Raw genomic sequence first — 27,550 nt, forward strand, 5'->3', positions numbered from 1 at the left:
CCTCTTAATAACCTGAGGCTCCGACATTTCCATCTCAACGTAGGCCAACTCTGTGGGAGTGTCTCACCTGCATCCGGTTTTGTAAAACTTCAAATTAAAGGCCCCCTTTTGTTTCAAAGATCGACTTTTCTCATAATTAAAAGCAAACAGGGTTTTATTTTTCAGCAACTGCTTGACTGGCAGCATTCACAGCCAATGAAATTCGTGCACCAAGGGAAGCTCCGCCCCTGCAAAGTGGCTGAACGAGTTTGAATAGATTCCAACTATGCAAGGGTTCTTAAGGTTGACTATTAAAAAATGTTCAAGAGACAGGGCTCGTTTGCCAACATCGCACCACTAACCCACACATGAATTTACTGCAAAAATGGCGACATGGAGCCATCTGTCACGTCACAGCTGGCGTTGTCAGCATGTAAGTAGAGGTGTTACTTGGTGTAAAAGGCAAGAATGTACATGTCAACTTCATGCTATGTTGCTATGTTAAAACCTGCCAGTGTGTGTGTTTGTGTGTATGAGAATACTCCCAGCAGGCACAAGACATTCCAACGATGAGAAAACTTGCTGAATTCAGTGCGTTTCATAAGCAGCTACGCCTAATGTACGGAATAATTCTGGATGTGCTTACTGACCTCGAAGCAATTTGATTTGGTACATGCTGTAATGATAAGTGCATACATGCCAACCTTGAGACCTCCGATTTCGGGAGGTGGGGGCGTAGTCGAGGGCGTTGTTGGGCGCAGGGCGGGGGCGTGGTTAAGAGGGGATTAGTATATTTACAGCTAGATTCACCAAGTCAAGTATTTCATATATATATATATATATATATATATATATATATATATATATATATATATATATATATATATATATATATATATATATATATGGCTTGCCTCTGGTGGAGGCGGTAACGCCTTCACCACCACTTAATTCCTCTGGGGCTGTGGATGGCTGAGCAGCGTTATATAGCGGCAGCGGGTCTCCTCAAAGCCACCCCTCCCTTTGTTGCAAGTTGGTGTGATATATGTACCATGTTTAATGTGTATGTCATGTGAGTTTTTTTTCCTTGGACTCAGTCTGGACCCCTTCTGAGGGTTTAGCCTTAGACTGATTTTTTTTAACCCCCCCCCCCTCCCAATGTCACCCTTTTCTCACCTTTTAAAGGAGCGTCGTAAGTGGCTGATCCGTTGGCGGTCTCGTCTTGTCCCCCCCTGTCACGTATGTCTGCTCTTAGCGGGACTGTCCCGAAAATGAAATTTCGTTGTACTTGTGCAATGACAATAAAGATCTATCCTATCCTATCTTATATATACATATACCGTATTTCCTTGAATTGCGGCCGGGGCGCTAATTAATTTAAAACGTCTTCTCACTCCTGCGCTTACCAAAGGCATGCGGTAAAAGTAAGCATGCACTAATTATTTTAAAACCTCTTCTTACTGCGGCACTTACCAAAGGCATGCAGTAAAAATTTGAGTGTGATGTAAGCTTGGACCTTAAATCCTACTGAATAGTTCTTAATCGTCTTCCCTTTATGCAATTTCTAATTACCTGTATTAAAATCAGCTTCTTCCATTTTGAAAATGATGACAGGGGAAGTGTCACTCCTGACGTCATGAGTTTGACCAGGCGGTAATACTAAGCATGCGCTAATTATTTCGCGAAGCGAGTTTGACCCGGCAGTAATTCAAGGCAGGCGCATACTATATACCCTGCGGCAATTCAAGGAAATACGGTATATATATAAGTAAAATAAATACTTGAATTTCAGTGTTCATTTATTTACATATTTACACACACATAACACTCATCTACTCATTGTTGCGTTAAGGGTTGAATTGTCCATCCTTGTTTTTCTAACCATATGCATGTACGGTAGATGGCAGTATGGTCCTGTTTGAGATTTTTACAACAATGTTGTTTACGGCAGACGAACTGTTTTACGGTAGAAGAAAACGAGACTGCTGTTGTTGTGTGTTGTTACCGCACTGGGAGGATGTTAATAAAACTGCCTAACAATAAACCCACATAAGAAACCAAGAACTCGCCTTCGATCATTCTACAGTTATAACGTCATTGGGCAGACATGCTGTTTATATTGAAAGCGGACGGGAAAGCAGGCTGTCGACATGTCACTCAGGTCTGCATGGAGCTGGAGGGGGCGTGGCCTCCAGCTCCGCCTGAATTTCGGGAGAAAATTTGTCCCAGGAGGTTTTTGGGAGAGGCGCTGAATTTCGGGAGTCTCCCGGAAAATCCGGGAGGGCTGGCAAGTATGGATAAGTGTGACCAGTAAATGGTAGTCACATAGCGATCAGTGTAAACCAGTGTTTCTCAAACTTTTTTGAGGTAAGGCACATTTTTTTTACTAAAAATTCAGCAAAAAGCATTGAAAAATTCAACTCCACCAGTTGAGTTTGTTGGTGTTTTCTTGGATGGAGTGCTTTAGATCTTGTCTTGCGCTGTTATTTTGGTGGCCCTTCCTAATCTGTTGGTGTTTTCCTGAAGCAGGTTTATGTCTTCCTTTGAGCGCTATTCTGCGCAAATGTTTGGTATTAGCAAGCAAGGCTATTTACGTTGTTGCTATCCTTCTTTGTGTGGACATTGTTGATTGTCATGTCACGCCGTAAGTTTTTGCTGTCGTCCAGCATTCTGTTTTTGTTTACTTTGATAGCCAGTTCAGTTTTACTTTCGTTTCGTTTGGTAAACAAAAATTCTCATGATGTTGAACTAAATGTGACATTTGCTGATTTTTTTATTGTAATTTAAGGATTTTTTCCACAAGTACTTTATTTTCAATGTATTGTCTTTTTTTGGGAATATCGCAATGTATGCAATACTTAATATCAGGGGTCACCAACGCGGTGCCCCCGGGCATTAGGTCGCCCGTAAGGACCAGATGAGTCACACGCTGGCCTGTTCTAAAAATAGCTCAAATAGCAGCACTTACCAGTGAGCTGCTTCTATTTTTTAAATTGTATTTATTTACTAGCAAGCTGGTCTCGCTTTGCTCGACATTTTTAATTCTAAGAGAGACAAAACTCAAATAGAATTTGAAAATCCAAGAAAATATTTTAAAGACTTGGTCTTCACTTGTTTAAATAAATTCATTTATTGCTTTACTTTGCTTCTTATAACTTTCAGAAAAACAATTTTAGAGAAAAAATACAACCTTCAAAATGACTTTAGGATTTTTAAACACATATACCTTTTTACCTTTTGAATTCCTTCCTCTTCTTTCCTGACAATTTAAATCAATGTTCAAGTAAATTATTATTTTTTTATTGTAAAGAATAATAAATACAATTTAATTTAATTCTTCATTTTAGCTTCTGTTTTTTCAATGAAGAACATTTGTTAAATATTTATTTAAACTTATTATGATTAAAATTCAAAAATGTATTCTGGCAAATCTAGAAAATCTGTTGAATCAAATTTAAATCTTATTTCAAAGTCTTTTGAATTTCTTTAAAATTTTTGTTCTGGAAAATCTAGAAGAAATAATGATTTGTCTTTGTTAGAAATATATCTTGGTCCAATTTGTTATATATTCTAACAAAGTGCAGATTGGATTTTAACCTATTTAAAACATGTCATCAAAAATATATGTTTATTGTGAGAAATCATTAAGATGATCAGTGTTTCCACAAAGATAAATATCATTAATTAGTAATACTAACATAGAGTTAAAGGTAAATTGAGCAAATTCGCTATTTCTGGCAATTTATTTAAGTGTGTATCAAACTGGTAGCCCTTCGCATTAATCAGTACCCGAGAAGTAGCTCTTGGTTTCAAAAAGGTTGGTGATCCCTGCTTTATATACTGTATTAAAATAGCTATTTTTACTCAAAATAAAAACAATTCCATAACAATATATTTGATTTTTCCTTTTTGTAATATTGCGAGTAAAATCCTATAAAAAACGTTTAATTCTCATTAAATTCTTATTTTAATGTGATAACATCAACTGTGTTTTTGCTGTAACTGTAAGACATTTTCTCACAAAATTAATACTTTATTATTATATTTTTTTTCTCAGATTATAATACATTAAAAAAAACTCAGTTCTGAACCCGATTGTAGTAAATGCACTTCTGCTAAATGGGAATTTTTGATTAGAAATGAAATGTTTTCATAGTTAGACCATAAAAAAAAAAAAAAAAGTTTACAACCTTAAAGGATCTGTTTGAGACTAGCTTACAGTCCTAAAAGCCGTAAGAGAGAGAGGCGAGATGTACTGTGTACATTACTTTGAAAATTAAGCACCCCCTAGTCATATGTGTAAATATTACAAACAACCCTTAAAAAATTAAGGTAATTTTGTAAAACTAACAAAACAAGATGATTTCAAAATATTTATTTTTGGGTCTTTTGCCAGTATCGTGAGTATTTTTGTTTATGTTATGTCATGAAAAAATCATATTTCAATCAACCGTCAGTCATATGCCAGAGGTCGGCAGCCCAAAATTTTGAACCAAAAATACAACAACAAAAAATAAGGCTCCAAACTGTGGCGGGGCCCCCATTTTGCGTGAAGAACCACATGTAAAATGTCAATTAATAAACAGAGCGCTTCATATAAAATATTACCGCAAATATACTCCTACCCCCTTCCTTGTCTTTCACTTATAAGAATATAATTGCACATTTCCCCCAGATATTCTCTTTGTCCCCCATGGAGCACCATTTTTATGTTGGGCTGGTAAACTAATGTATTACTGTCAGAAATGTGCCTAGGTCAGGGGTGTCCAAACTTTATCCACTGAGGGTCGCATACTGAAAAATCAAAGCAAGCGGGGGCCATTTTGATATTTTTTATTTTAAAAAACAATACAATATACAGTATGTATAAAAAATATACATTTAGGCCTCCACCCAGGCTTGATTTTAGGGACCCCAAAGGGTTTTGGTCAAAAAAATATAAAAAATGTGTCATTATTCAGTATTATTTTTTTATTATTATTCAAGTTTTAAATCTCTAGATCAGGGGTCCCCAACACGGTTTCCCGCGGTCACCAGGTAGCCCGTAAGGACCAGATGAGTCGCCCGCTGGCCTGTTCTAAAAATAGCTCAAATAGCAGCACTTACCAGTGAGCTGCCTCTATTTTTTTAATTTTATTTATTTACTAGCAAGCTGGTCTCGCTTTGCTCGACGTTTTTAATTCTAAGAGACACAAAACTCAAATAGAATTTGAAAATCCAAGAAAATATTTTAAAGACTTGGTCTTCACTTGTTTGAATAAATTCATTTATTTTTTTACTTTGCTTCTTATAACTTTCAGAAAGACAATTTTAGAGAACAAATACAACCTTAAAATTATTTTAAGATTTTTAAACACAATTCCTTCCTCTTCTTTCCTGAGAATTTAAATCAATGTTCAAGTATTTTTTGTTTTTATTGTAAAGAATAATAAATACATTTTAATTTAATTCTTAATTTTAACTTCTGTTTTTTCGACAAAGAATATTTGTGGAATATTTCTTCAAACTTATTATGATTAAAATTCAGAAACATTTTCTGGCAAATCTAGAAAATCTTTAGAATCAAATTTAAATCTTATTTCAAAGTCTTTTGAATTTCTTTTAAAATTTTTGTTCTGTTAAATCTAGAAGAAATAATCATTTGTCTTTGTTAGAAATATAGCTTGGTCCAATTTGTTATATATTCTAACAAAGTGCAGAATGAATTTTAACCTATTTAAAACATGTCGTCAAAATTCTAAAATTAATCTTAATCAGGAAAAATCAATCAATCAATCAATGTTTACTTATATAGCCCTAAATCACTAGTGTCTCAAAGGGCTGCACAAACCACTACGACATCCTCGGTAGGCCCACATAAGGGCAAGGAAAACTCACACCCAGTGGGACGTCGGTGACAATGATGACTATGAGAACCTTGGAGAGGAGGAAAGCAATGGATGTCGAGCGGGTCTAACATGATACTGTGAAAGTTCAATCCATAATGGATCCAACACAGTCGCAAGAGTCCAGTCCAAAGCGGATCCATCACAGCAGCGAGAGTCCCGTTCACAGCGGAGCCAGCAGGAAAACATCCCAAGCGGAGGCGGATCAGCAGCGCAGAGATGTCCCCAGCCGATACACAGGCGAGCAGTACATGGCCACAAGGGAGAGTGGGACATAGGAGAAAAAGAAAAGAAACGGCAGATCAACTGGTCTAAAAAGGGAGTCTATTTAAAGGCTAGAGTATACAAATGAGTTGTAAGGTGAGACTTAAATGCTTCTACTGAGGTGGCATCTCGAACTTTTACCTGGAGGGCATTCCAGAGTACTGGAGGCCGAAATGAAAACGCTCTATAGCCCGCAGACTTTTTTTGGGCTTTGGGAATCACTAATAAGCCGGAGTCCTTTGAACGCAGATTTCTTGCCGGGACATATGGTACAATACAATCGGCAAGATAGGATGGAGCTAGACCGTGTAGTATTTTATACGTAAGTAGTAAAACCTTAAAGTCACATCTTAAGTGCACAGGAAGCCAGTGCAGGTGAGCCAGTACAGGCGTAATGTGATCAAACTTTCTTGTTCTTGTCAAAAGTCTAGCAGCCGCATTTTGTACCAACTGTAATCTTTTAATGCTAGACATGGGGAGACCCGAAAATAATACGTTACAGTAATCGAGACGAGACGTAACAAACGCATAGATAATGATCTCAGCGTCTTTAGTGGACAGAATGGAGCGAATTTTAGCGATATTACGGAGATGAAAGAAGGCCGTTTTAGTAACGCTTTTAATGTGTGCCTCAAAGGAGAGAGTTGGGTCGAAGATAACACCCAGATTCTTTACCGTGTCGCCTTGTTTAATTGTTTGGTTGTCAAATGTTAGAGTTGTATCATTAAATAGAGGTCGGTGTCTAGCAGGACCGATAATCAGCATTTCCGTTTTTTTGGCGTTGAGTTGCAAAAAGTTAGCGGACTTCCATTGTTTAATTTCATTAAGTCACGCCTCCAGCTGACTACAATCCGGTGTGTTGGTCAGCTTTAGGGGCATGTAGAGTTGGGTGTCATCAGCATAACAGTGAAAGCTAATACCGTATTTGCGTATGATGTCACCTAGCGGCAGCATGTAGATGCTGAAGAGTGCAGGGCCAAGGACCGAACCCTGGGGAACTCCACACGTTACCTTAACGTAGTCCGAGGACACATTGTTATGGGAGACGCACTGCATCCTATCAGTAAGATAAGAGTTAAACCAAGACAGGGCTAAGTCTGACATACCAATTCGTGTTTTGATACGTTCTAATAAAATATTATGATCGACGGTATCGAAAGCAGCGCTAAGATCGAGGAGCAGCAACATAGATGACGCATCAGAATCCATTGTTAGCCATAGATCATTAGTCATTTTTGCGAGGGCTGTCTCCGTGGAGTGATTTGCCCTGAAACCAGATTGAAAGGTTTCACATAGATTGTTAGACGCTAAGTGTTCATTTAACTGCTCCGCAACAATTTTTTCGGGGATTTTTGAAATAAAGGGAAGGTGAGACACCGGTCGGTAGTTTACCATGAGGTCAGGATCGAGGTTAGGTCTTTTAAGAAGAGGATGAATAACCGCTTTTTTGAATGCTAGGGGAACAGTGCCCGAGGAAAGTGATAAGTTTATAATATTTAGCACTAATGGACCTAATAATACAAAGAGCTCCTTGATCAGTTTCCCAGGAAGTGGGTCAAGTAAACATGTTGTTTGTTTTATTCCATTTACACGTTGTAACAATTCCTCTAATGTTATTTCCTCAAAACAAGAGAAACTATTTTGGAGGGCAGTATCCGCCGTATATACAATCGTGTCAGTGTTAATAAAACCCCGTTGTAGCTGGGACGCATTGTCTTTAATCTCCTTTCTAATGACTTCAATTTTCTTACTAAAGAATTGCATAAAGTCATCAGCTGAGTGGGTGGAGCTACTGGAAGGAGTCCCTTGTTGGGTTAGCGATGCTACCGTACTAAACAAAAATTTAGGATCGTTTTTATTACGGTGGATGAGATTTGAGTAATATTTAGCTTTAGCTAAGGTAAGCATGTGTTTATAAGTTATTAAACCATCACTCCATGCTTGATGGTGCACCTCAAGTTTAGTCGTGCGCCATTTGCGTTCCAGCTTTCTACATAATAATTTCTGAGCTCTAGTTTCTTCTGTAAACCACGGGGTACGCTTTTTTGGAGCCTTTTTTAACTTTAGCGGTGCTATGTTATCAATGGTTTTGCGCAGGGCGTGGTTAAAGTTGTTAGTGAGGTTATCAATAGAGCCCACATACTTTGGGAATGGTGCCATTACCGAGGGCAGTAGGTCAGCAAGAGTTGTCGTTGTGGCCGTATTAATGTTGCGGCTGCTATAGCAGTTATTATTATTATTAGTTTGCCGAACATGCGTCTGAACCTCGAATTTTATAAGGTAATGATCGGACAAAACTTTAGTATACGGGAGTATCGTAACTTTGGAAACTGTGATACCCCTGACAAGCACTAGGTCTATCGTATTACCGTTGCGATGCGTGGGTTCATTTATTATTTGTGTGAGACCACAGCTATCAATTATAGTCTGGAGCGCTATGCACGGTGGGTCCGATGGGGTATTCATATGAATATTAAAGTCCCCCATTATGATTATATTATCGGCGTGTGTCACTAGATCAGCAACGAACTCTGAGAATTCATTGATAAAGTCCGAATAGGGCCCTGGGAGGCGGTAGATAACAGCCAGGTGTAGAGGCAGCGGTGTGACAGACCTCATAGTAAGCACCTCAAACGATTTATATTTATCATTTATGTTAGGACTAAGGTTAAAGTTCTCGTTGTATATTAGTGCAACCCCCCCACCCCTTTTCAGAGGACGGGCAATATGCGCATGTGTAAAGTTAGGAGGACATGCCTCGTTTAGCGCAAAAAAGTCGTTTGGTTTAAGCCAGGTTTTGCTGAGACCGATGACGTTAAGATTGTTGTCTCTGAAGATATCATTAACTAACAACGTTTTGGGAGACAATGATCTAATGTTTAAAAAACCTATATTATAGGTAGTGGGCTGTTTTAGGTAAATGGTATGGTATGTTAAAATGACTAATGATGTTCCATAAATTCTTTTTTTAATTTTTTCCAAAAATTTCGAATTAGCTAGTTTTTCTCTTTTTATTTTCGGTTGAATTTGGAATTTTAAAGAGTCGAAATTGAAGATAAACTATGTTTTTCCTCTTTTAAACCGTTCATTTAAGTGTTTTTTTCATCATTCATTCTCTACAAAAAAAAACTTCCGTAAAGGAAAAAAAATGTGCGACGGAATGACAGACAGAAAACCCTTTTTTTTAATATATATATATATATATATATATATATATATATATATATATATATATATATATATATATATATATATATATATATATATATATATAGATTTATTTATTAAAGGTAAATTGAGCAAATTGGCTATTTCTGGCAATCTATTTAAGTGTGTATCAAACTGGTAGCCCTTCACAGTTATAGGTACCCGAGATGTAGCTCTTGGTTTCCAAAAGGTTGGTGACCCCTGCTCTAGATCAACATTAGGTCTATCCGTCAATATAATGATTTTAAAGGTTTAAGTTGTATGCTCTTTTTGTCACAAAAAAAAATGTTTTTAATGGAAAAATCACAAAATATGCAATATTTTCACCCGGTAATTTTTTCAAGTTGAATATTTGAGATTATATAATTGGAGCCTTGAAAAGGTAAATCACTCATAAAATCATTGATTTTAATTAATTATTACTTTTTGAGCAATGACATCTAAAAACACATCACACTAAAATTATTGGGGATCCAAAAGTGTCCTACTCAAAGTGTTAGAAAATAAATTATACATTTTTTTTACTGTTTACATTTAACACAATAATCTCGAGATCAACTTCAGATCTATGTTTACATTTAACACAATAATCTCGAGATCAACTTCAGATCTATGCGTCAATTATAAGTTTTATTGTTGTTTATGTTTTTTGTTTGTTTGTTTTAGGCCCTTCTTTAAAAAAAAGCCCAGTTTTTTTATATAGCAAACACAAAATATGCAACATTTTCCCCCAAAAATATCTCAAAGTGGAAAATTTAACGTGACGTAATTGGAGCCTTGAATAGGTCAATAATTCATAATGACATTGATTTTGATTCATTATTATTTTCTAAAGAAAGAGACAGCCTACATGGCAGCTTTGTGTTATTAGATTAAACATTGCAACATTTTCTTGTTACATTTCATCCGTTTGCTCCTTTATATCACTTTTTACGCTTAAAAATGTTTCAATCGTATTTTTAAAATGTGCCGTGGGGACGTTAAAAAATTACCTGGGGGCCGCAAAAGACCCCCGGGCCGCACTTTGGACACCCCTGGCCTAGGTCATATATTTAAATGTTGTTATCATTTTGCACACAAAAAATATTTCTAATGAATGTGCATATTCTAAGGATAAACATGCATCAAATTAAATTCAAGTATAGGCTCCACCACCCCCCGTGATCCCAAAAGGGACAAGCGGTAGGAAATGGATGGATAGATGGATCAAACAAGTATAAATAAATGCATTTTGTTCTTGAAAATGAAAAGTACCGTATTTTCTGGACTATAAGGCGCACCATACTTGCCAACCTTGAGGCCTCCGATTTCGGGAGGTGGGGGCGTGGTTGGGGGCGTGGTTAAGAGTCAAGTATTTCATATATACAGTACATATATATATATATATATATATATATATATTTATATATATAAGAAATATTTGACTCAGTGTATTCTAGCTATATATATATAAATATATGTATATATATATATATATATATATATATATATATATATATATATATAAAAGAAATACTTGAATTTCAGTGTTCATTTGTTTGCACATATACACACACATAACACTTGTTGAGTTATTAGAGAGATCCGGTCGGACAGGTTTTTTACGGGACACATTTACGGCGGATGAGGAGATGCTGCTCCGTTATCGATTGAAGTAAAGTCTGAATGTCATTAAAACAGTTAGGTCTATCTTTTAACACTTCTTCCACTCCCGTCTTTGCACGCTACACCGCTACAACAAAGATGACGGGCAGAAGACGCTGCCGAAGGTGAGCCATGTAAATAAGACTGCGCACTAAACGGCGCATCCTGAAGTTACTGTCAGAAAGCGACTTGAAGATGATCTGTAAAACATAATCTATGCAACATTTTGACCAAAGAACCACCATTACATGTTATGTAGACCACAAGGAAGTGTTTTACATTTAGAAAAAAAATAAAAAATAATATAAATATATATATATATATATATATATATATATATATATATATATATATATATATATATATATATATATATATGATTCCGTTAATGCGCCTTATAATCCGTTGCGCCTTATATATGAAACAAGATCCAAAATAGACCATTCATCGGCAGTGTGCCTTATAATCCGGAAAATACGGTAGCTATTGTTAGATAATACTTTACGACAAATGATTGATGATGACTTTGGATGTTTCAGCTCCACCATGGTGCACAAGGTAGCAGTGATTGGCGCCGGCCCGTCGGGTCTGAGCTGCATCAAGACGTGTTTGGACGACGGCTTGCTGCCCACCTGCTTCGAGAGCAGTGATGACCTTGGCGGACTTTGGAAGTTCAAAGCAAGTTTGTTTACATTTCAACCACACACATAAATATGACTGTTGTTATTGTTCGAGATGTCAAAGTTAACATACTCTCGATAAAACGGTTACCGAGTTTGGAACAAATAAATGACGCGCATTCAAGTAAAACATTGAAAAATATTCCTGTAAGACACTCTGACAACATTTAATGTGTGTGAAAATATTGGGATCTTTTTTAAAGTGAATTTGGATTATGTATTCTGCCTGCCCCAGATCAGCGACAGGTGCATAGATGGCCCACCTGTCGCTCTGTTAAAAGGTAGCAGCCGGAGAGGAGAGCGGAAGCGAGAGCGTGACAGACTACACACTGGAGAGAAACCATTCATGTGCTTAGTTTGTAGTAAACGATTGCTGAAAAGCACACGAAAGACAATTTATTGAAAAATAAAACATTATTGTCAACCTGGAGGAGCCTGGCATATCTGTGATTGGTGGTCCATAGAACCCGGAGGCCAGAGTCTTCCACAATGGCCTTCCAATGAAATTAGTCAAACTAAGCACATATAAGAATTGACATTATTATACCCATAAAATGCCAAAAAGATGTGTAAAAGTTTAAATACTGTATTTGTAGACAAGTCGTGTCTCAGAGTGATGGCGCAGGGATGACGTCAAATGGCGACGACTCTGACGTGATGAGTTGAATAAACCGAGTCTGCACACTTACCCTAGACCTTAGACGCTACACATGTATGAAGCATATTCAAGTCTGAAAACATCCTCCCGAGGACTACTCAATGATAGACGCTTTTGACCTCCCTCCCTCCTCAACGACACCTGGACGCTGTTGACCTCCCTCCCTTCTAAACGACACCTGGAGTTAAACGTTTGCTTACATACAGAACGGCTCCAGACCTACGGACACTACATCATCACACCAAAGACATTGGGCATATACACACCCCCACCCCACGCCTTTACCACCGCTTGATTCCCCTTTGGGGTGATGGACGACTGGCAGCGCTTTATAGCAGCAGGTCAACCTCCAGGGCCCCAACTCCTCCCCTCCCCCTCTGTTGCGAGTTGTGGTGATTATATTTAACATGTTTATGTGTGCATGGCATGGAAGTTTTTTTCCCACTCCAGACTGGGCCCCCTTAGGAGCCCAGTTTATCCAGCCATCCATGCATTTTCTACATCTTGTCCCTTTTGGAGTCGCTCGAGCCTATCTCAGCTACATTTGGGCGGAAGGCGGCGTACACCCTGGACAAGTCGCCACTGCATCGCAGGGCCAACACAGATGGACACACAACACTCACACTCACATTCACACACTAGGGCCAATTTAGTGTTGCCAATCAACCTATCCCCAGGTGCATGTTTTTGGAAGTAGGAGGAAGCCGGAGAACCCGGAGGGAACTCACGCAGTCACGGGGAGAACATGCAAACTCCCCACAGAAAGATCCCGAGTACAGGATCGAACCCAGGACTACCCAGGACCTTCATATTGTGAGGCACATGCACTAACCACTCTACCACCGTGCTGCCCGTGTGATTAATCAATCATCAAAAAACAAAATCGTGTGACAGATGTCACTATTTTTATGATTATGTGTGGAGTACACCCAGCAGGCACAAGACATTGAAACAACATTGAGAATTTGCCATGTCGAGCAACTCAAATCCTTTGACGACCTTTAATCAATGCATGGTTCTTACGGCTGTTTGACCGTTGAATTTCGGTCAATTCCTAACAAAAAACGTCGATCCAATGTAGACACCAAGGCTGTCTCAACTTACAATTACAGCTATTTTGCAACGTTGTTTCGAAGTCAGTTTCGAAGGACAACGTTCTATCAATGTCTCGTGCCTGCTGGGAATCTTGGGTGGTGTTCGATGCTCACAGCGCTGAAGCCTGGTGGGATGTATTGACATGTGATTAAATTATCTTCCCTGCAGGAAGTATCGGAGCCCAACCGTGCCAGCATCTACCGCTCCCTGACCATCAACATCTCCAAGGAGATGATCTGCTTCAGTGACTTCCCCACTCCGGCCGACTACCCTAACTACATGCACCACTCCAAAATACTCAATTACTTGCGCATGTACGCCGAGCACTTCAAGCTGCTGGCGCACATACACTTCCAGGTGAGACATGCAGTACCGTATTTTTCGGACTATAAGGCGCACTTAAAGGCCTACTGAAACCCACTACTACCGACCACGCAGTCTGATAGTTTATATATCAATAATGAAATATTAACATTGCAAAACATGCCAATACGGCCGGGGAAGTTTACTAAATTGCAATTTTAAATTTTGCGCCCAAATATCCTGCTTGTAACGTCGCGGTATGATGACACATGCCCGTGACGTCACGGATTGTAGAGGACATTTTGTTCGAGCACCGTTCCGAGCTATTAAGTTGTCTGTTTTCATCGCATAATTCCACAGTATTATGGACATCTGTGTTGCTGAATCTTTTGCAATTTGTTCAATGAATAATGGAAACATCAAAGAAGAAAGCTGTAGGTGGGAAGCGGTGTATTGCGGCCACCTTTAGCAACACAAACACAGCCGGGTTTTCATTGTTTACATTCCCGAAAAATGAGAGTCAAGCTTTACTATGGAACAGAGATGTCAAGCGATAGAGATGCGCGGTTTGCGGTCTCATCCGCGGAGTCCGCGGATAAACCGCGGGTCGGGCGGGTGACATGACGAAAAAATAAATGTTATAAAGATTCGGGCGGGTGGCGGTTTAACCATTTGTAAATATTTGATGTACATGGTTCAGGGATCAGTAACCTTTACCGTTCAAAGAGCCATTTTGGACCCGTGTCATAAAGCGAAGAGGACAATAAAAGACGTAAACATTCTCAAGAATGTCTGCCGGCAGTCACCCAGTTAATAAGTATTAGGGCGTGCTATGAAGCCTTTGCCTTTGACGCCTTCCACAACATGTACATTCTACTTGCCAGTCCAGCAATATGTTGTGTGTAGCTTGCGCAAACACACCTACACGACTGCAAGGCATACTGAGTGATACAAAGTACACTAATGGTTGCGATATAAACAATTTTAACACTCTTACTAATATGCGCCACGCTGTGAAGCCACACCACACAAGAATGACAAACACATTTCGGGAAAACATCCTCACAGTAACACAACATAAACGCAACACAACAAATACCCAGAATCCTTTGCATCCATGAAAATTCCTGACTATATTATACACCCCGCTAGCAGCAAACCCCGCCACCCTTCACCGCCCCGTGCTTCGGTAAGGTGGGCGGGGTCGGAGGCGCGGGGGTGTAAAATATATTCAGGAAGTGTCATGGATGCAAAGGATTCTGGGTATTTGTTGTGTTGCTTTTATGTTGTATTACTGTGAGGATGTTCTCCCGAAATGTGTTTGTCATTCTTGTTTGGTGTGGCTTCACAGTGTGGCGCATATTAGTAAGAATGTTAAAATTGTTTATATCACAACCATCAGTGTACTCTGTGTCACCCAGTATGCCTTTCAATCTTGTACGTGTGTTTGAAGAAGCCGCATACAACATGTTGCTGGACTGGCAAACGGTTTGTACATGATGTAGAAGGCGTCAAAGGCAATGGCTTCACAGCACACCCTTATTCTCATTACCTGGATGAGCACCATCGGATATTCGCGAGAACCTTAGCGGCTCCCAATGCCTTTACTTTGTGACACGGGTCAAACTAGCTCTTTTAGTGGTAAAGGTCGCCGACTCCAGATTTATAACGACGGGCGGGTGGCGGGCGGTTGCAGTTCGGATAAAATCTTGGTTCGGGTGGATGCCGGGTGGATGACGACTTTAGTGATGTGGTTGCGGATTATATAATTGCCTATCCGCGCATCTCTATCAAGCGAACATGGTTGGATTAGACCACACACACAAAGTACAGTGTATTATGCAGCGATCATTTCGAAAGATCGTGTTTCGAAGAGAGTCCCTTGCAAAGGGCAGAGATGGGTATCGCCACCACCCGCCGACTGGTGCTGAAGAAAGGTGTCGGACCGACTTTCAGGTTGTGCAGGTACGAACATATAATCTCACTAAAACACTATTAACACAATAAGCAGATAATGAATTTTCCAGAATTATCCTACTAAATGTGTCTAATATCATCTGAATCGCTCCCACTGTATAGTCTTTTTTTTTTCTTCTAGTCCTTCACTCTCACTTTCCTCATCCACAAATCTGTCATCCTTGCTCAATTTAATGGTGAAAGTGTCGCTTTCTCAGTCCGAATCTCTCTCGCTGCTGGTAGCCATCATTGTAAAGAATGTGAGGATCTGAGGAGCCCTACAACCCGTGACGTCACGCACACATCGTCTGCTACTTCCGATAAAGGCAAGGCTTTTTTATTAGCGACCAAAAGTTGCAAACTTTATCATCGATATTCTCTACTAAATCCTTTCAGCAAAAATATGGCAATATCGCGAAATGATCAAGTATGACACATAGAATGGACCTGCTATCCCCGTTTAAATAAGAAAATCTCATTTCAGTAGGACTTTAAAACCTTTTCATTGCCTCAAAAATCGACAGTGCACCTTATAACCCGGAGCGCCTGACGTACGAAATAATTCTGATTGTGCTTACCGACCTCAAAGCTATTTTATTTTGTACATGGTGAAGTGATAAGTGTGACCAGTAGATGGCAGTCACACATAAGAGATACATGTATGACGCCAGTAAAACACACCAAAACTAAATGTTCCATTGAAAATATGTCAACATGTTTTAGTATGACTTTGATAAGCTTATAGGCATACCGCTTGATGGATTGTCTCCACCAAAACAGCGCAGCCGGAAGCGACGGTCAGAAAGCGGCTTGAAGATGATCCGTAAAACATAATATATGCAATATTTTTTTACCAAATAACCACCATTACATTTAAAAAAAATAATACAAGTATGTTTGACGGAAGACACACAGTCCTTCCTTTCTTCTAGACCTCGGTGAAGAGCGTCAGACAGAAGGCCGATTATTCCCGCACGGGTCAATGGGAAGTGTTGACGGAGAGAAAGGACGGAAAGGAGGAGACGCACGTCTTTGATGCTGTTATCTGCTGCTCAGGACATTACACTTACCCCAACCTGCCCCTACAGGACTTCCCAGGTTCTATCTGGCAAATATTCTTCTAACATGACCACATTCTTAACTTTCTATCTATGTATTTGTATCAAATTGTAATATGTTATTTCTAAATTACATACTTTTAATGACTAATTTTGTCATTATTACGTTATATTGCAATCTTATACTTGTAACATTTATAATTTTTTGTAATATAATATTCCTCATTGACTCATTTTGAGTGTAGTTGTCATAAAATTTCAATTTAAATATATTGTACATACTGTATAAATATTTTATACTCTTAACTTGTAAATGCAACAAAATTAGTTTTTTGGTGATGCTACAAATTTGTGTTTTTCCTCAGAATATTTCCAAATTTAATGACAAAAATCTCAAATAATCTGATAAAATTACCTGTTTTTTATGACTTTTGTCTTACAAAATTAGTGCTTTAATTTGATTGTATTTTTATTTTGTGTAAAATATAAGGGTGGCGACTTGTCCAGGGTGTACGCCGCCTTCCGCCCCATTGTAGCTGAGATAGGCACCAGTGCCCCCAGCGACCCCAAAGGGAATAAGCGGTAGAAAATGGATGGATGGATGGAATTTTAAAAAAATTCAAAATCTTTTGAAAAGTATAACTATACCCATAGTATATTTTCCTTGTATTTTTCAAATAAAATTAATGTCAGCTTTTCTCCATGTAGCTGGGTTTGTGACCTAAAATAAGGCAAGATACAGCAGGTAGCCTGCGGATAAAAGTATTTCATTTTCAAAAGAACAAACGGAGTGCAGAAAGGATAGCACAGAAAAAGCCCAGGGAAAAACGGTGCCTAAAAATGTACGCTTGAGAGAAAGCTTCAAACAAAATACTATACAAGAAAAACAAAAGCAAGAATCTCCAATGTTTTACTAACGGTTTGTACCTCCGTCTTGCATAGACAGCGATTCCACAATCAACAACCAAGGGAGCTGTATATTGTAGCGTCCCGGAAGAGTTAGTGCTGCAAGGGGATCTGGGTATTTGTTCTGTTCTGTTTATGTTGTGTTACGGTGCGGATGTTCTCCTGAAATGTGTTTGTCATTCTTGTTTGGTGTGGGTTCACAGTGTGGCGCATATTTGTAACAGTGTTACAGTAGTTTATACGGCCACCCTCAGTGTGACCTGTATGGCTGTTAAACAAGTATGCCTTGCATTCACTTGTGTGTTTGAAAAGCCTTAGATATTATGTGATTGGGCCCGCATGCAAAGGCAGTGCCTTTAACGCATGCCCCCAATATTGTTGTCTGGGTGGAAATTGGGAGAAATTCGGGAGAATGGTTGCCCGGGGAGATTTTCGGGAGGGGCACTGAAATTTGTGAGTCTCCCGGGTAAAATCGAGATGGTTGGAAAATATGACTGGGAGGCGAAACTGTTCTGTACGTCTCCCTACGTCCGTGTACCACTCCATCCATCCATCCATCCATCTTCTTCCGCTTATCCGAGGTCGGGTCGCGGGGGCAGCAGTCTAAGAAGGGAGGCCCAGACTTCCCTCTCCCCAGCCACTTAGTCCAGCTCTTCCCAGGGGGATCCCGAGGCGTTCCCAGGCCAGTCGGGAGACATAGTCTTCCCAACGTGTCCTGGGTCTTCCCCGTGGCCTCCTACCGGTTGGACGTGCCCGAAACACCTCCCCAGGGAGGCGTTCGGGTGGCATCCTGACCAGAAGCCCGAACCACCTCAGCTGGCTCCTCTCCATGTGGAGAAGCAGCGGATGGCAGAGCTTCTCAACCTATCTCTAAGGGAGAGACCCGCCACCCGGCGGAGGAAACTCATTTCGGCCGCTTGTACCCGTGATCTTGTCCTTTCGATCATGACCCAAAGCTCATGACCATAGGTGAGGATGGGAACGTAGATCAACCGGTAAATTGAGAGCTTTGCCTTCCGGCTCAGCTCCTTCTTCACCACAACGGATCGATACAACGTCCGCATTACTGAAGACGCCGCATTGATCCGCCTGTCAATCTCACGATCCACTCTTCCCCGCTTGTGAACAAGACTCCAAGGTACTTGAACTCCTCCACTTGGGGCAGGGTCTCCTCTCCAACCCGGAGATGGCACTCCGTACAGCGGCGTTTCAAAAAGTCATAAATGTTACTTTTTGAAACCATCCATCCATCCTTTTTCTACTGCGTATTCCCTTCGGAGCCTATCTCAGCTACAATCTGTCGTAAGGATACCGATAATTTCTGATATTACATTTTAAAGCATTTATCGACATCTCCAGTTATAATAATAAAATAATATATTTGTCCCTCATGATTAACATTAATATTACAACGGACAATATAGTCAGCCAGGATAGGCTCCAGCTTCCCTGATGTCGATATTCTGCTGCAGGAATCGAGAGCTTCACGGGACAATACCTGCACAGCTGGGACTACAAGGGTCCCGAGGACATGCACGGCAAGCGAGTGGTGGTGGTCGGCATCGGGAACTCAGGCTGCGACATTGCGGTGGAGAGCAGCAAGTTTGCAGAGCAAGTCAGGAGCTCATTCTTCTTCTTCTTCCTCTTCCCTCCCAGTGTGACGTCACGCTGACGTCTGCGTCTTCCCCCTTGTGGTCCATCAGGTGTACATGAGCACACGGCGTGGCGCCTGGGTCATCAGGCAGGTGTCGGACGACGGCATGCCAGTGGACATGAAGTACAACACGCGCTTTGTCCACATTTTGTTCCAGCTCTTCCCCATGAACTTCTTCAACTGGTTTGGCGAGAAGAAACTCAACGCCATGTACGACCACACCATGTACGCCCTCAAGCCCAGCCACAGGTAGCCTGTCTTTACGCCGCTGATGCCGCCACACTACCATACTTACTTTTGTCTTCCAACCTTGTGACTTTCATTTAGTGGGACGCAACTGTATAGTTTCGTCCCCTTGTGGTAAAAAAATCCTTATACTGTACATCAGGGGTCTCAAACATGTGGACATGAGACGTTATTTTGCGGCCCTCACTTTGATATGACAATTTAATGTTGGTGCGGCTCGCGAGTTTAACATGAACGGCGCTTGACAGCGTCATACTTGCCGAGGTTCCCAATTTTCCCGGGAGACCCCTGAATTTCAGGAGTTGCATTCTCTCGAAATCCCTGTCGATGTATACCAATCAACAATATTCAGGGGGTGTCATGATGGTACTGTCTTTAGCGCCCTCTACATTCTGTACAGACAGCGTGCAAGCCCAGTTATATGTTGCATCTAGCTGTGTATTTCGTATGTGTGGTATTGCAAGACACATTTCATCAACAGCTACACGGGTCACACTGAGGGTGGCCGTAAAAAAACTTTAAAACTGTTACAAATATGTGCCAGACTGTGAACCCACACCAAACAAGTATGACAAACACATTTCGGGAGAATATCCGCACCGTAACACAACATAAACACAACAGAACAAATACCCAGAATCCCATGCAGCCCTAACTCTTCCGGGCTACCAAATACACCCCCCCAACCCCCACTACCACCAACCCCCCACACCCCCGCCCTGACTACTTGCGTCGGTTGAGGTGTACACATCAGTGAAAAAAGGTTGAGAACCACTGTTGTAGCAAACTTTAAAGGCAGTGCAGTCACGGCAGCCCTTAATAATGTCGGCCGGGTGAATATTGGGACAAATCGGGAGAATGGTTGCACCGGTAAATTGTCGGGAGGTGCACTGAAATTCAGGAGTCTCCTGGAAAAATCGTGAGGGTTGGCAAGTATGTTGCTAGGGCGGGAAAGCCATTCATAGAAGGTGAATTCATTAAAAAGTGCATGTTAGATTTTTTAAGAAATCTTTTCTTGCGGCCCAGCCTCACCCAGTTTCTGCATCCAGTGGCCCCCAGGTAAATTGAGTTTGAGACCCCTGCTGTACATGCTCCGATCTTCCAGAAATGTTTGATGGTGGCTCGGGGTCTTGGGTGGGATGCAACTGCGTCTCTGCATTGTGCCAATATCGCCCCCTTGTGGTGGAAAAGTATAACAGTCATAGCTTTCTTCCACGGGCTCCAATCTCGAATGTTTATTATTTTCTTTATTGTATATTTTGGTCATAATATTTCAATATATAATCTTCTCTAAAAAAAATGTTGTCACAATTTGTTGTGATTGTACAACAAAAAACGTTTTGCATTTGGTAACGTCTGCATTTTTATTTCAACTTTTTCCTTGAAACAGCATGACTTTACTCTCGAAATATTATGCATAATTTTTTTTTTATGTTGCAAATTTTTCTAGGGTATAACGAATGACTCTGTGTAGGAATGTATTATTGTATTAATTGTTTGAACACATACTCCATCCATCCATTTTCTACCGCTTATTCCCTTTGGGGTTGCGGGGGCCCTGGTGCCTATCTCAGCTACAATCGGGCGGAGGCAGGGTACACCCTGGACAAGTCGCCACATCATCGCAGGGCTTGAACACATACTATTAATCTTTTATTTTCTTGGTTTAAATGTTGTAATTTTACAAAATAATTTGCATTGTAAATAGTTTATCTGTATTACACATGAAATCTTGTAAAAATAGCTTTTTCAACCTTTTCCTAAAAAAAAAAAAGACTATTATAAAAATATTTTCATTACTTCTGATATTTCATGCCTACTTAATTTGTTGGAAAAAAAAGTAAATTTTTTACAAAACTGTTTTTCTGGAAATGTGATTACTTTATTCTCAAAACATCACAGGTTATTTTCTTGTAATAATGCTCATTTTTGACATAAAACAAATAACTTTTTCATTCATCTTTTTAAAATTGATTTTATTCTACAAATATAGTAATAATATTTTTTAAATAGTTTTTGTTGCAAAACTGGCAAATTATTTGCATCAAATTGAATGTTTAGTCTTCATAACATTACAAGTTTAATCTGATAACATGGCATTTTGTTTAAAAAAAAAAAAGTTTTCCTGTTACCAAGCTTGGGTTATTTTCTTTTAAAAATGCTACTTTTTTCTTGTAAATCCAATGACTTTTTGTAAATTATACATCTATATAATTTATTAAAAAAAAGGTGCATTTTAGCTTGCTAACTGTGCAAATAAGCCTTTTGTTATTGTATTGTATTGTTATTGTTATTGTAAAATTTCTGGGGTACAATAAATGGCAAAAGGCTTTGCTGTTCTCACATAGCAGATAAAGGACATGGAGAAGCGGCAGATCAATGAAAATTGGCCAATTCCTCCTCAGGCTCTACAGTCAAGTCCCAGTGATCAACTACGAATTGAACACATACTATTAATCTTTTATTTTTTTTCGTTTAAATGTTGTAATTTTACAACATTTGCATTAAATGTAAATAGTCTCTCTGTATTACACATGCAATCTTATAAAAATAGCTTTCCTAAAAAAAAATATGACTATTTTAAAAATATCTTTATTCCTCCTGATATAACATGCCTATTTAACTTGTTGAAAAAAAATTTACATTTTTATAAAACGTTTTTTCTGGAAATGTGATTACTTTATTCTCAAAATATAACTAGTTATTTTCTTGTAATAATGCTCCTTTTTGATATAAAACAAATAACTTTTTCATTCATCTTTTTAAAATTGATTTTATTCTACAAATATAGTAATAATTTTTTGCTGTTGTTGGAAAACCGGCAAATTATTTGCATCAAATCGAAGGTTTAGTCTTCATAACATTACAAGTTTAATCTGATAACATGGCATTTCGTCAAAAATTTAAAAAAAATGTTTTTCCTGTTACCGAGCTTGGGTTATTTTATTTTTTCTTGTAAATCAAATGCCTTTTTGTAAATTACACATATATAATTTATTTTAAAAAAAGGTGCATTTTAACTTGCTAACCGTACAGATAAGCCTTTTGTTATTATTGGCAAAATTTCTGGGGTACAATTGATGGCAGAGGGCTTTGCTGTTTTCACATAGCAGATAAAGGACAGGGAGAAGCGGCAGATCAATGAAAATTGGCCATTTCCTACTCAGGCTCTACAGTCAAGTCCCAGTGATCAACTACGAACTGCCTTTTAAGATTCTGTCCGGCTCCGTCATCATCAAGTCCAACGTCAAGGAGATCCGTGGTTCCTCTGTGATCTTTGAGGACGGAAGCGTCGTAGAGAAGGTCGGAACTTTTCGTGAAGCTTGACGGCAAGTCTCTAACCTCGCCTTCCGTCTTCGTTTCAGGTGGACACCATCGTGTTCGCCACGGGGTATAATTACGACTTCCCGTACTTGCCCAGCGGCGCTCTGTACAAGTCGGGGCACCGCGTCGGTCTCTACAAGCACGTCTTTCCACCCAACTTGGAGCACCCCACCCTGGCCGTGGTGGGTTTTATCCACGCCCTCGGAGCCATCATGCCACAGGCTGAACTGCAGGGGCGTTGGGTCTCACAGGTCTTAAAAGGTGAACTTGTCAAAAAACTATCAACTTCTTTGTCCGGTTGTGGTCGTCCGAATACACGTTTGAATGTCACATCAGATAAATTTGTCTTTTAGGAAACCTGAAGTTACCTTCAAACCAGGCCATGGTCAAAGCTGTAGAGCAGGACACCAAGGACATCAACAAAAGGTTCACTTGATTAAATTCTACAACAAAAGTTCCCGATTTAGACATTTAATGTCTACCTTTCTTGACGCAGTTACATCGTGTCCAAGCTGACGCCGCTCCAGGTGGACTTTGTGTCCTACATGGACGACCTGGCCGGAGAGATCGGAGCCCGACCCAGCCTGCTGTGGCTCCTCTTCACCGACTACCCGCTCTTCAAAAAGGTCCTGTGGGGGCCCGTCACCGCCTATCAATACCGCCTGACCGGGCCCGGCAAGTGGGAGGGCGCCCGGCGAGCCATCTTCACACAGTTTGACCGCATGTTCGAGCCCCTGAAGACCAGGAAGGTCGGCCATCAATCGCGTCACTCCTTGTGCTAACCCTCGGTTTAGATCAGGGGTCACCAACCTTTTTGAAACCAAGGGCTACTTCTTGGGTACTGATTAAAGCGAAGGGCTACTAGTTTGATACACACTTAAATAAATTGCCAGAAATAGCCAATTTGCTCAATTTACCTTTAACTCTATATTATTAATAATTAATGATATTTATCTTTGTGGAAACACTGATCATCTTAATGATTTCTCACAATAAATATATATTTTTGATGACATGTTTTAAATAGGTTAAAATCCATTCTGCACTTTGTTAGAATGTATAACAAATTGGACCAAGCTATATTTCTAACTAGGACAAATCATTATTTCTTCCGGATTTTCCAGAACAGAAATTTTAAAAGAAATTCAAAAGACTTTGAAATAAGATTTAAATTTGATTGTACAGATTTTCTAGATTTGCCAGAATAATTTTTTTTTAATTTTAATCATAAGTTTGAAGAAATATTACACAAATATTCTTCGTCGAAAAAACAGAAGCTAAAATGAGGAATGAAATTAAAAATTATTTATTTTTCTTTACAATAAAAAAAATAAATGTACCTCAACATTGATTTAAATTGTCAGGAAAGAAGAGGAAGGAATTTAAAAGGTAAAAAGGTATATGTGTTTAAAAATCCTAAAATCATTTTTAAGGTTGTATTTTTTCTCTAAAATTGTCTTTCTGAAAGTTATAAGAAGCAAAGTAAAAAAATTTATGAATTTATTTAAACAAGTGAAGACCAAGTCTTTAAAATATTTTCTTGGATTTTCAAATTCTATCTGAGTTTTGTCTCTCTTAGAATTAAAAATGTCGAGCAAAGCGAGACCAGCTTGCTAGTAAAATTAAAAAAAAAAATAAAAATAGAGGCAGCTCACTGGTAAGTGCTGCTATTTGAGCTATTTTTAGAACAGGCCAGCGGGCTACTCATCTGGTCCTTACACGTTTGTGACCCCTAATCTAGATAACGACTTCCTGTTTGTTTCCAGGTGAAGGAACAGGAACACAACGTCTCCAGTCGCCTGTTCAAGTTAGGCCTGGCCCTACTGACAGGAGGAACCGTAGTCGTCTACGTTCAAGTCCGAGACCCATCTGTCTTTCCCAACTTGACGGCCAAACTGAATCTCCCAAAAATCTAAATGAATGTCAAACATCCGGACTTTTAAAGCCTCAGACGCTGTTTTATATCTACGACTTTACTTGCTTTACATGCTGTCAATCATTTCAACAGGTCAAAGTTAACCATAATCATTTATAGACTTCAGCAGCAGAAACCACAGGTGCTAACCCATATTCAGTACTGTACTCCTGGACATAGAAACCATAGACTTTGGAGACTCTGTTTTGAAACAGCAGTGGGTAATAAATGATAACATAACTATGTGGTCCTCTCCAAGGTTTCTCATAGTCATCATGGTCGACGTCCCACTGGGGTGAGTTTTTCCTTGCCCTTATGTGGGCCCTACCGAGGATGTCATTATGGTTTGTGCAGCCCTTTGAGACACTTGTGATTTAGGGCTATATAAATAAACACTGATTGATTAATATATAAATATACTAGCAAGCTTGTTAGCTCAAGATTAGGGTTATGACCAAAATGATAACTACTATTGTTTTTATCAATATTGAAATCACGTTTTTTTTTTATCAATATTGAAATCACGTTTAATCACGTTTTATTTGGTAAAATATAGTGTTCCGTTCTTGCGTGGTGAGATCTTGGGGATGGGGGAGGGTAAGAACGTGACGGCATCATCTAATTCAGAGGTCCCCAAACTACACCAGCATCCCCAGTTCGGCCCGCGGAACGTCCCAAGTAAAAAGAAGAAAAAAAAACTTTTCCAGACTCTCAAGCAAATTATATTGTTGATAGATGCCCATTTCTGAGGTACAGATTTACTTTGGAAAGGAGGCGTGTGGCATATTTCTATTGTATTTAACATTTATATGTATTAGGGGTGTAACAGTACGTGTATATGTACTGAACCGTTTCGGTACGGGGGTTTCGGTTCGGTTAGGATGTTTATCGAACGAATCCACATGCTAGCAGCGACCTGGCTTAGGACAACATGTGAAAGCCCGAGCTAGAAGACCCTCCAACGGAACAGGTTTCCACACAGACATATTAAGTAGCGTGCAGCACGTTGTGTAAACAATGCACACCGAGGCACAACACACAGCATGCTAGCAGCGACCGGGCTACAATAGACTGACCATACCTCCTCTTTTCACCGGATATGTCCTCTTTTGCAGGGCTGTCCGGGTGGAGTTTCTTAAATGCCTTAAATGTCCGGCATTTTAAGTTAGGGTTGCGTGTATTTCCAATGTATGTTCAGGGTTAAGAAGGGGTTAAAAACAAGACAATTTGTGCACGCAGCAACATTCGTGAGGGAGGGGCAGAGACAGAGAGAGTTATGATAAATGCTCATGCGTCACCAAGCTCTGCTTATTACCCATAGATTTATCAGATTTTATTTTTTATTATCTATAGCAGGGGTGTCAAAAGTGTGCCCCGGAGGCCAATCGCGGCCCACATTATTATTATTATTATTTTAATAGTATTCTAAAAATACTATTAAAATAAACAAAAGCATTTAGCAAAGGCTAAATGTAATTTAGAAAAAGTTGCAACGTTTATTAATAAAACAAAGCTGTTTTTTTTCTTTCAAACTCTCATTGCTCAAAACATAATATTGAATTAAAATCAATGTTATGAAGAATTATTGACCTAGCCAAGGTTCCCATTACTTCACATTAATATTCCACTAAGAAAAATATTTTTGGTTGAAAATTTTGCAAATTTGGTAAATAAGTAACCAAATAATTTATATTTTGTTGTTTTCTTACTGTACCGAAAATGAACCGAACCGTGACCTCTGAACCGAGGTATGCACCTCCGTGTATATATATATATATATATATATATATATATATATATATATATATATATATATATATATATATATATTAGGGCTGTGAATCTTTGGGTGTCCCACGATTTGATTCAATATCGATTCTTGGGGTCACGATTCGATAATATAGTGATTTTTTTCGATTCGATTCTCGATTCAAAAACGATATTTTTCCGATTCAAAACGATTCTGTATTCATTCAATACATAGGATTTCAGCAGGATCTACCCCAGTCTGCTGACATACAAGCAGAGTAGTATATTTTTGTAAAACACTTTTATAATTGTAAAGGACTATGTTTTATCAACTGATTGCAATAATGTAAATGTGTTTTGACTATTAAACAAACCAAAAATATGACTTATTTTATCTCTGTGAAAACATTGGACACAGTGTGTTGTCAAGCTTATGAGATGCGATGCAACTGTAAGCCACTGTGACACTATTGTTCTCTTTTTATTATTTTTATAAATAATAAAAATGTCAGTGAGGGATTTTTAATCACTGCTATGCTGAAATTATAATTAATATTGATATTGTTGTTGATTATATTCATTTTAGTTTCATTACTTTTGAATTGTTCTGTGTCGTGTTTGTGTCTCCTCTCAATTGCTCTGTTTATTGCAGTTCTGAATGTTGCTGGGTCAGGTTTGGTTTTGGAATTGGATTGCATTGTTACTGTTCTGCCCTCACTGTATGTGTTGAGGTTATACAGCTTGGCAGACAGCTAACAACCAATCCAGGACGTTCTAATAAAGTTCCAAAGCAGATAAATCAATTGTTGTTGATCTTGCTTTGTCTTGCACTGGATTTTTATTTTTTATTATTATTATTGTAAAACTGAAATACACACAATGACAATGTATAGATTATATGATTCAATTAAAATACTGAAATGTAATACACAATATGTAAACATTACCTTTACACAAATATACATCATTATCACCAAACAAATACTGCTGAGTGTTGAAACTATTTCGATGGTGGAAATATGCAACC

General features: G+C 39.1%; 1 protein-coding gene and 1 long non-coding RNA gene across 5 annotated transcripts in view; one reads left to right on the plus strand and one right to left on the minus strand.

Moving 5' to 3' along the window:
• The window catches only part of LOC133543436 (uncharacterized), a 50,956-nt gene extending 50,341 nt beyond the window's left edge, over positions 1–615 (minus strand). For 2 of the 4 annotated variants that reach the window (XR_009804375.1, XR_009804374.1), the window contains exon 1: positions 1–615. This is a non-coding gene — a long non-coding RNA (uncharacterized LOC133543436). The other 2 variants (XR_009804377.1, XR_009804376.1) reach the window with 2 other exon arrangements.
• LOC133543433 (flavin-containing monooxygenase 5-like) lies at positions 246–27,326 on the plus strand. The gene is made up of 11 exons (XM_061887997.1): positions 246–412; positions 11,519–11,661; positions 13,585–13,769; positions 16,604–16,769; positions 19,108–19,250; positions 19,339–19,538; positions 22,703–22,838; positions 22,901–23,120; positions 23,213–23,285; positions 23,356–23,608; positions 24,626–27,326. The coding sequence occupies exons 1-11, from the start codon at positions 348–350 to the stop codon at positions 24,773–24,775; spliced, it is 1,734 nt and encodes a 577-aa protein (XP_061743981.1). The 5' UTR covers positions 246–347; the 3' UTR covers positions 24,776–27,326.
• The last annotated feature ends 224 nt before the right edge of the window (positions 27,327–27,550 follow it).

The sequence above is a fragment of the Nerophis ophidion genome, linkage group LG26 (genome assembly GCF_033978795.1).
Source record: "Nerophis ophidion isolate RoL-2023_Sa linkage group LG26, RoL_Noph_v1.0, whole genome shotgun sequence".
Lineage (NCBI taxonomy): Eukaryota > Metazoa > Chordata > Actinopteri > Syngnathiformes > Syngnathidae > Nerophis > Nerophis ophidion.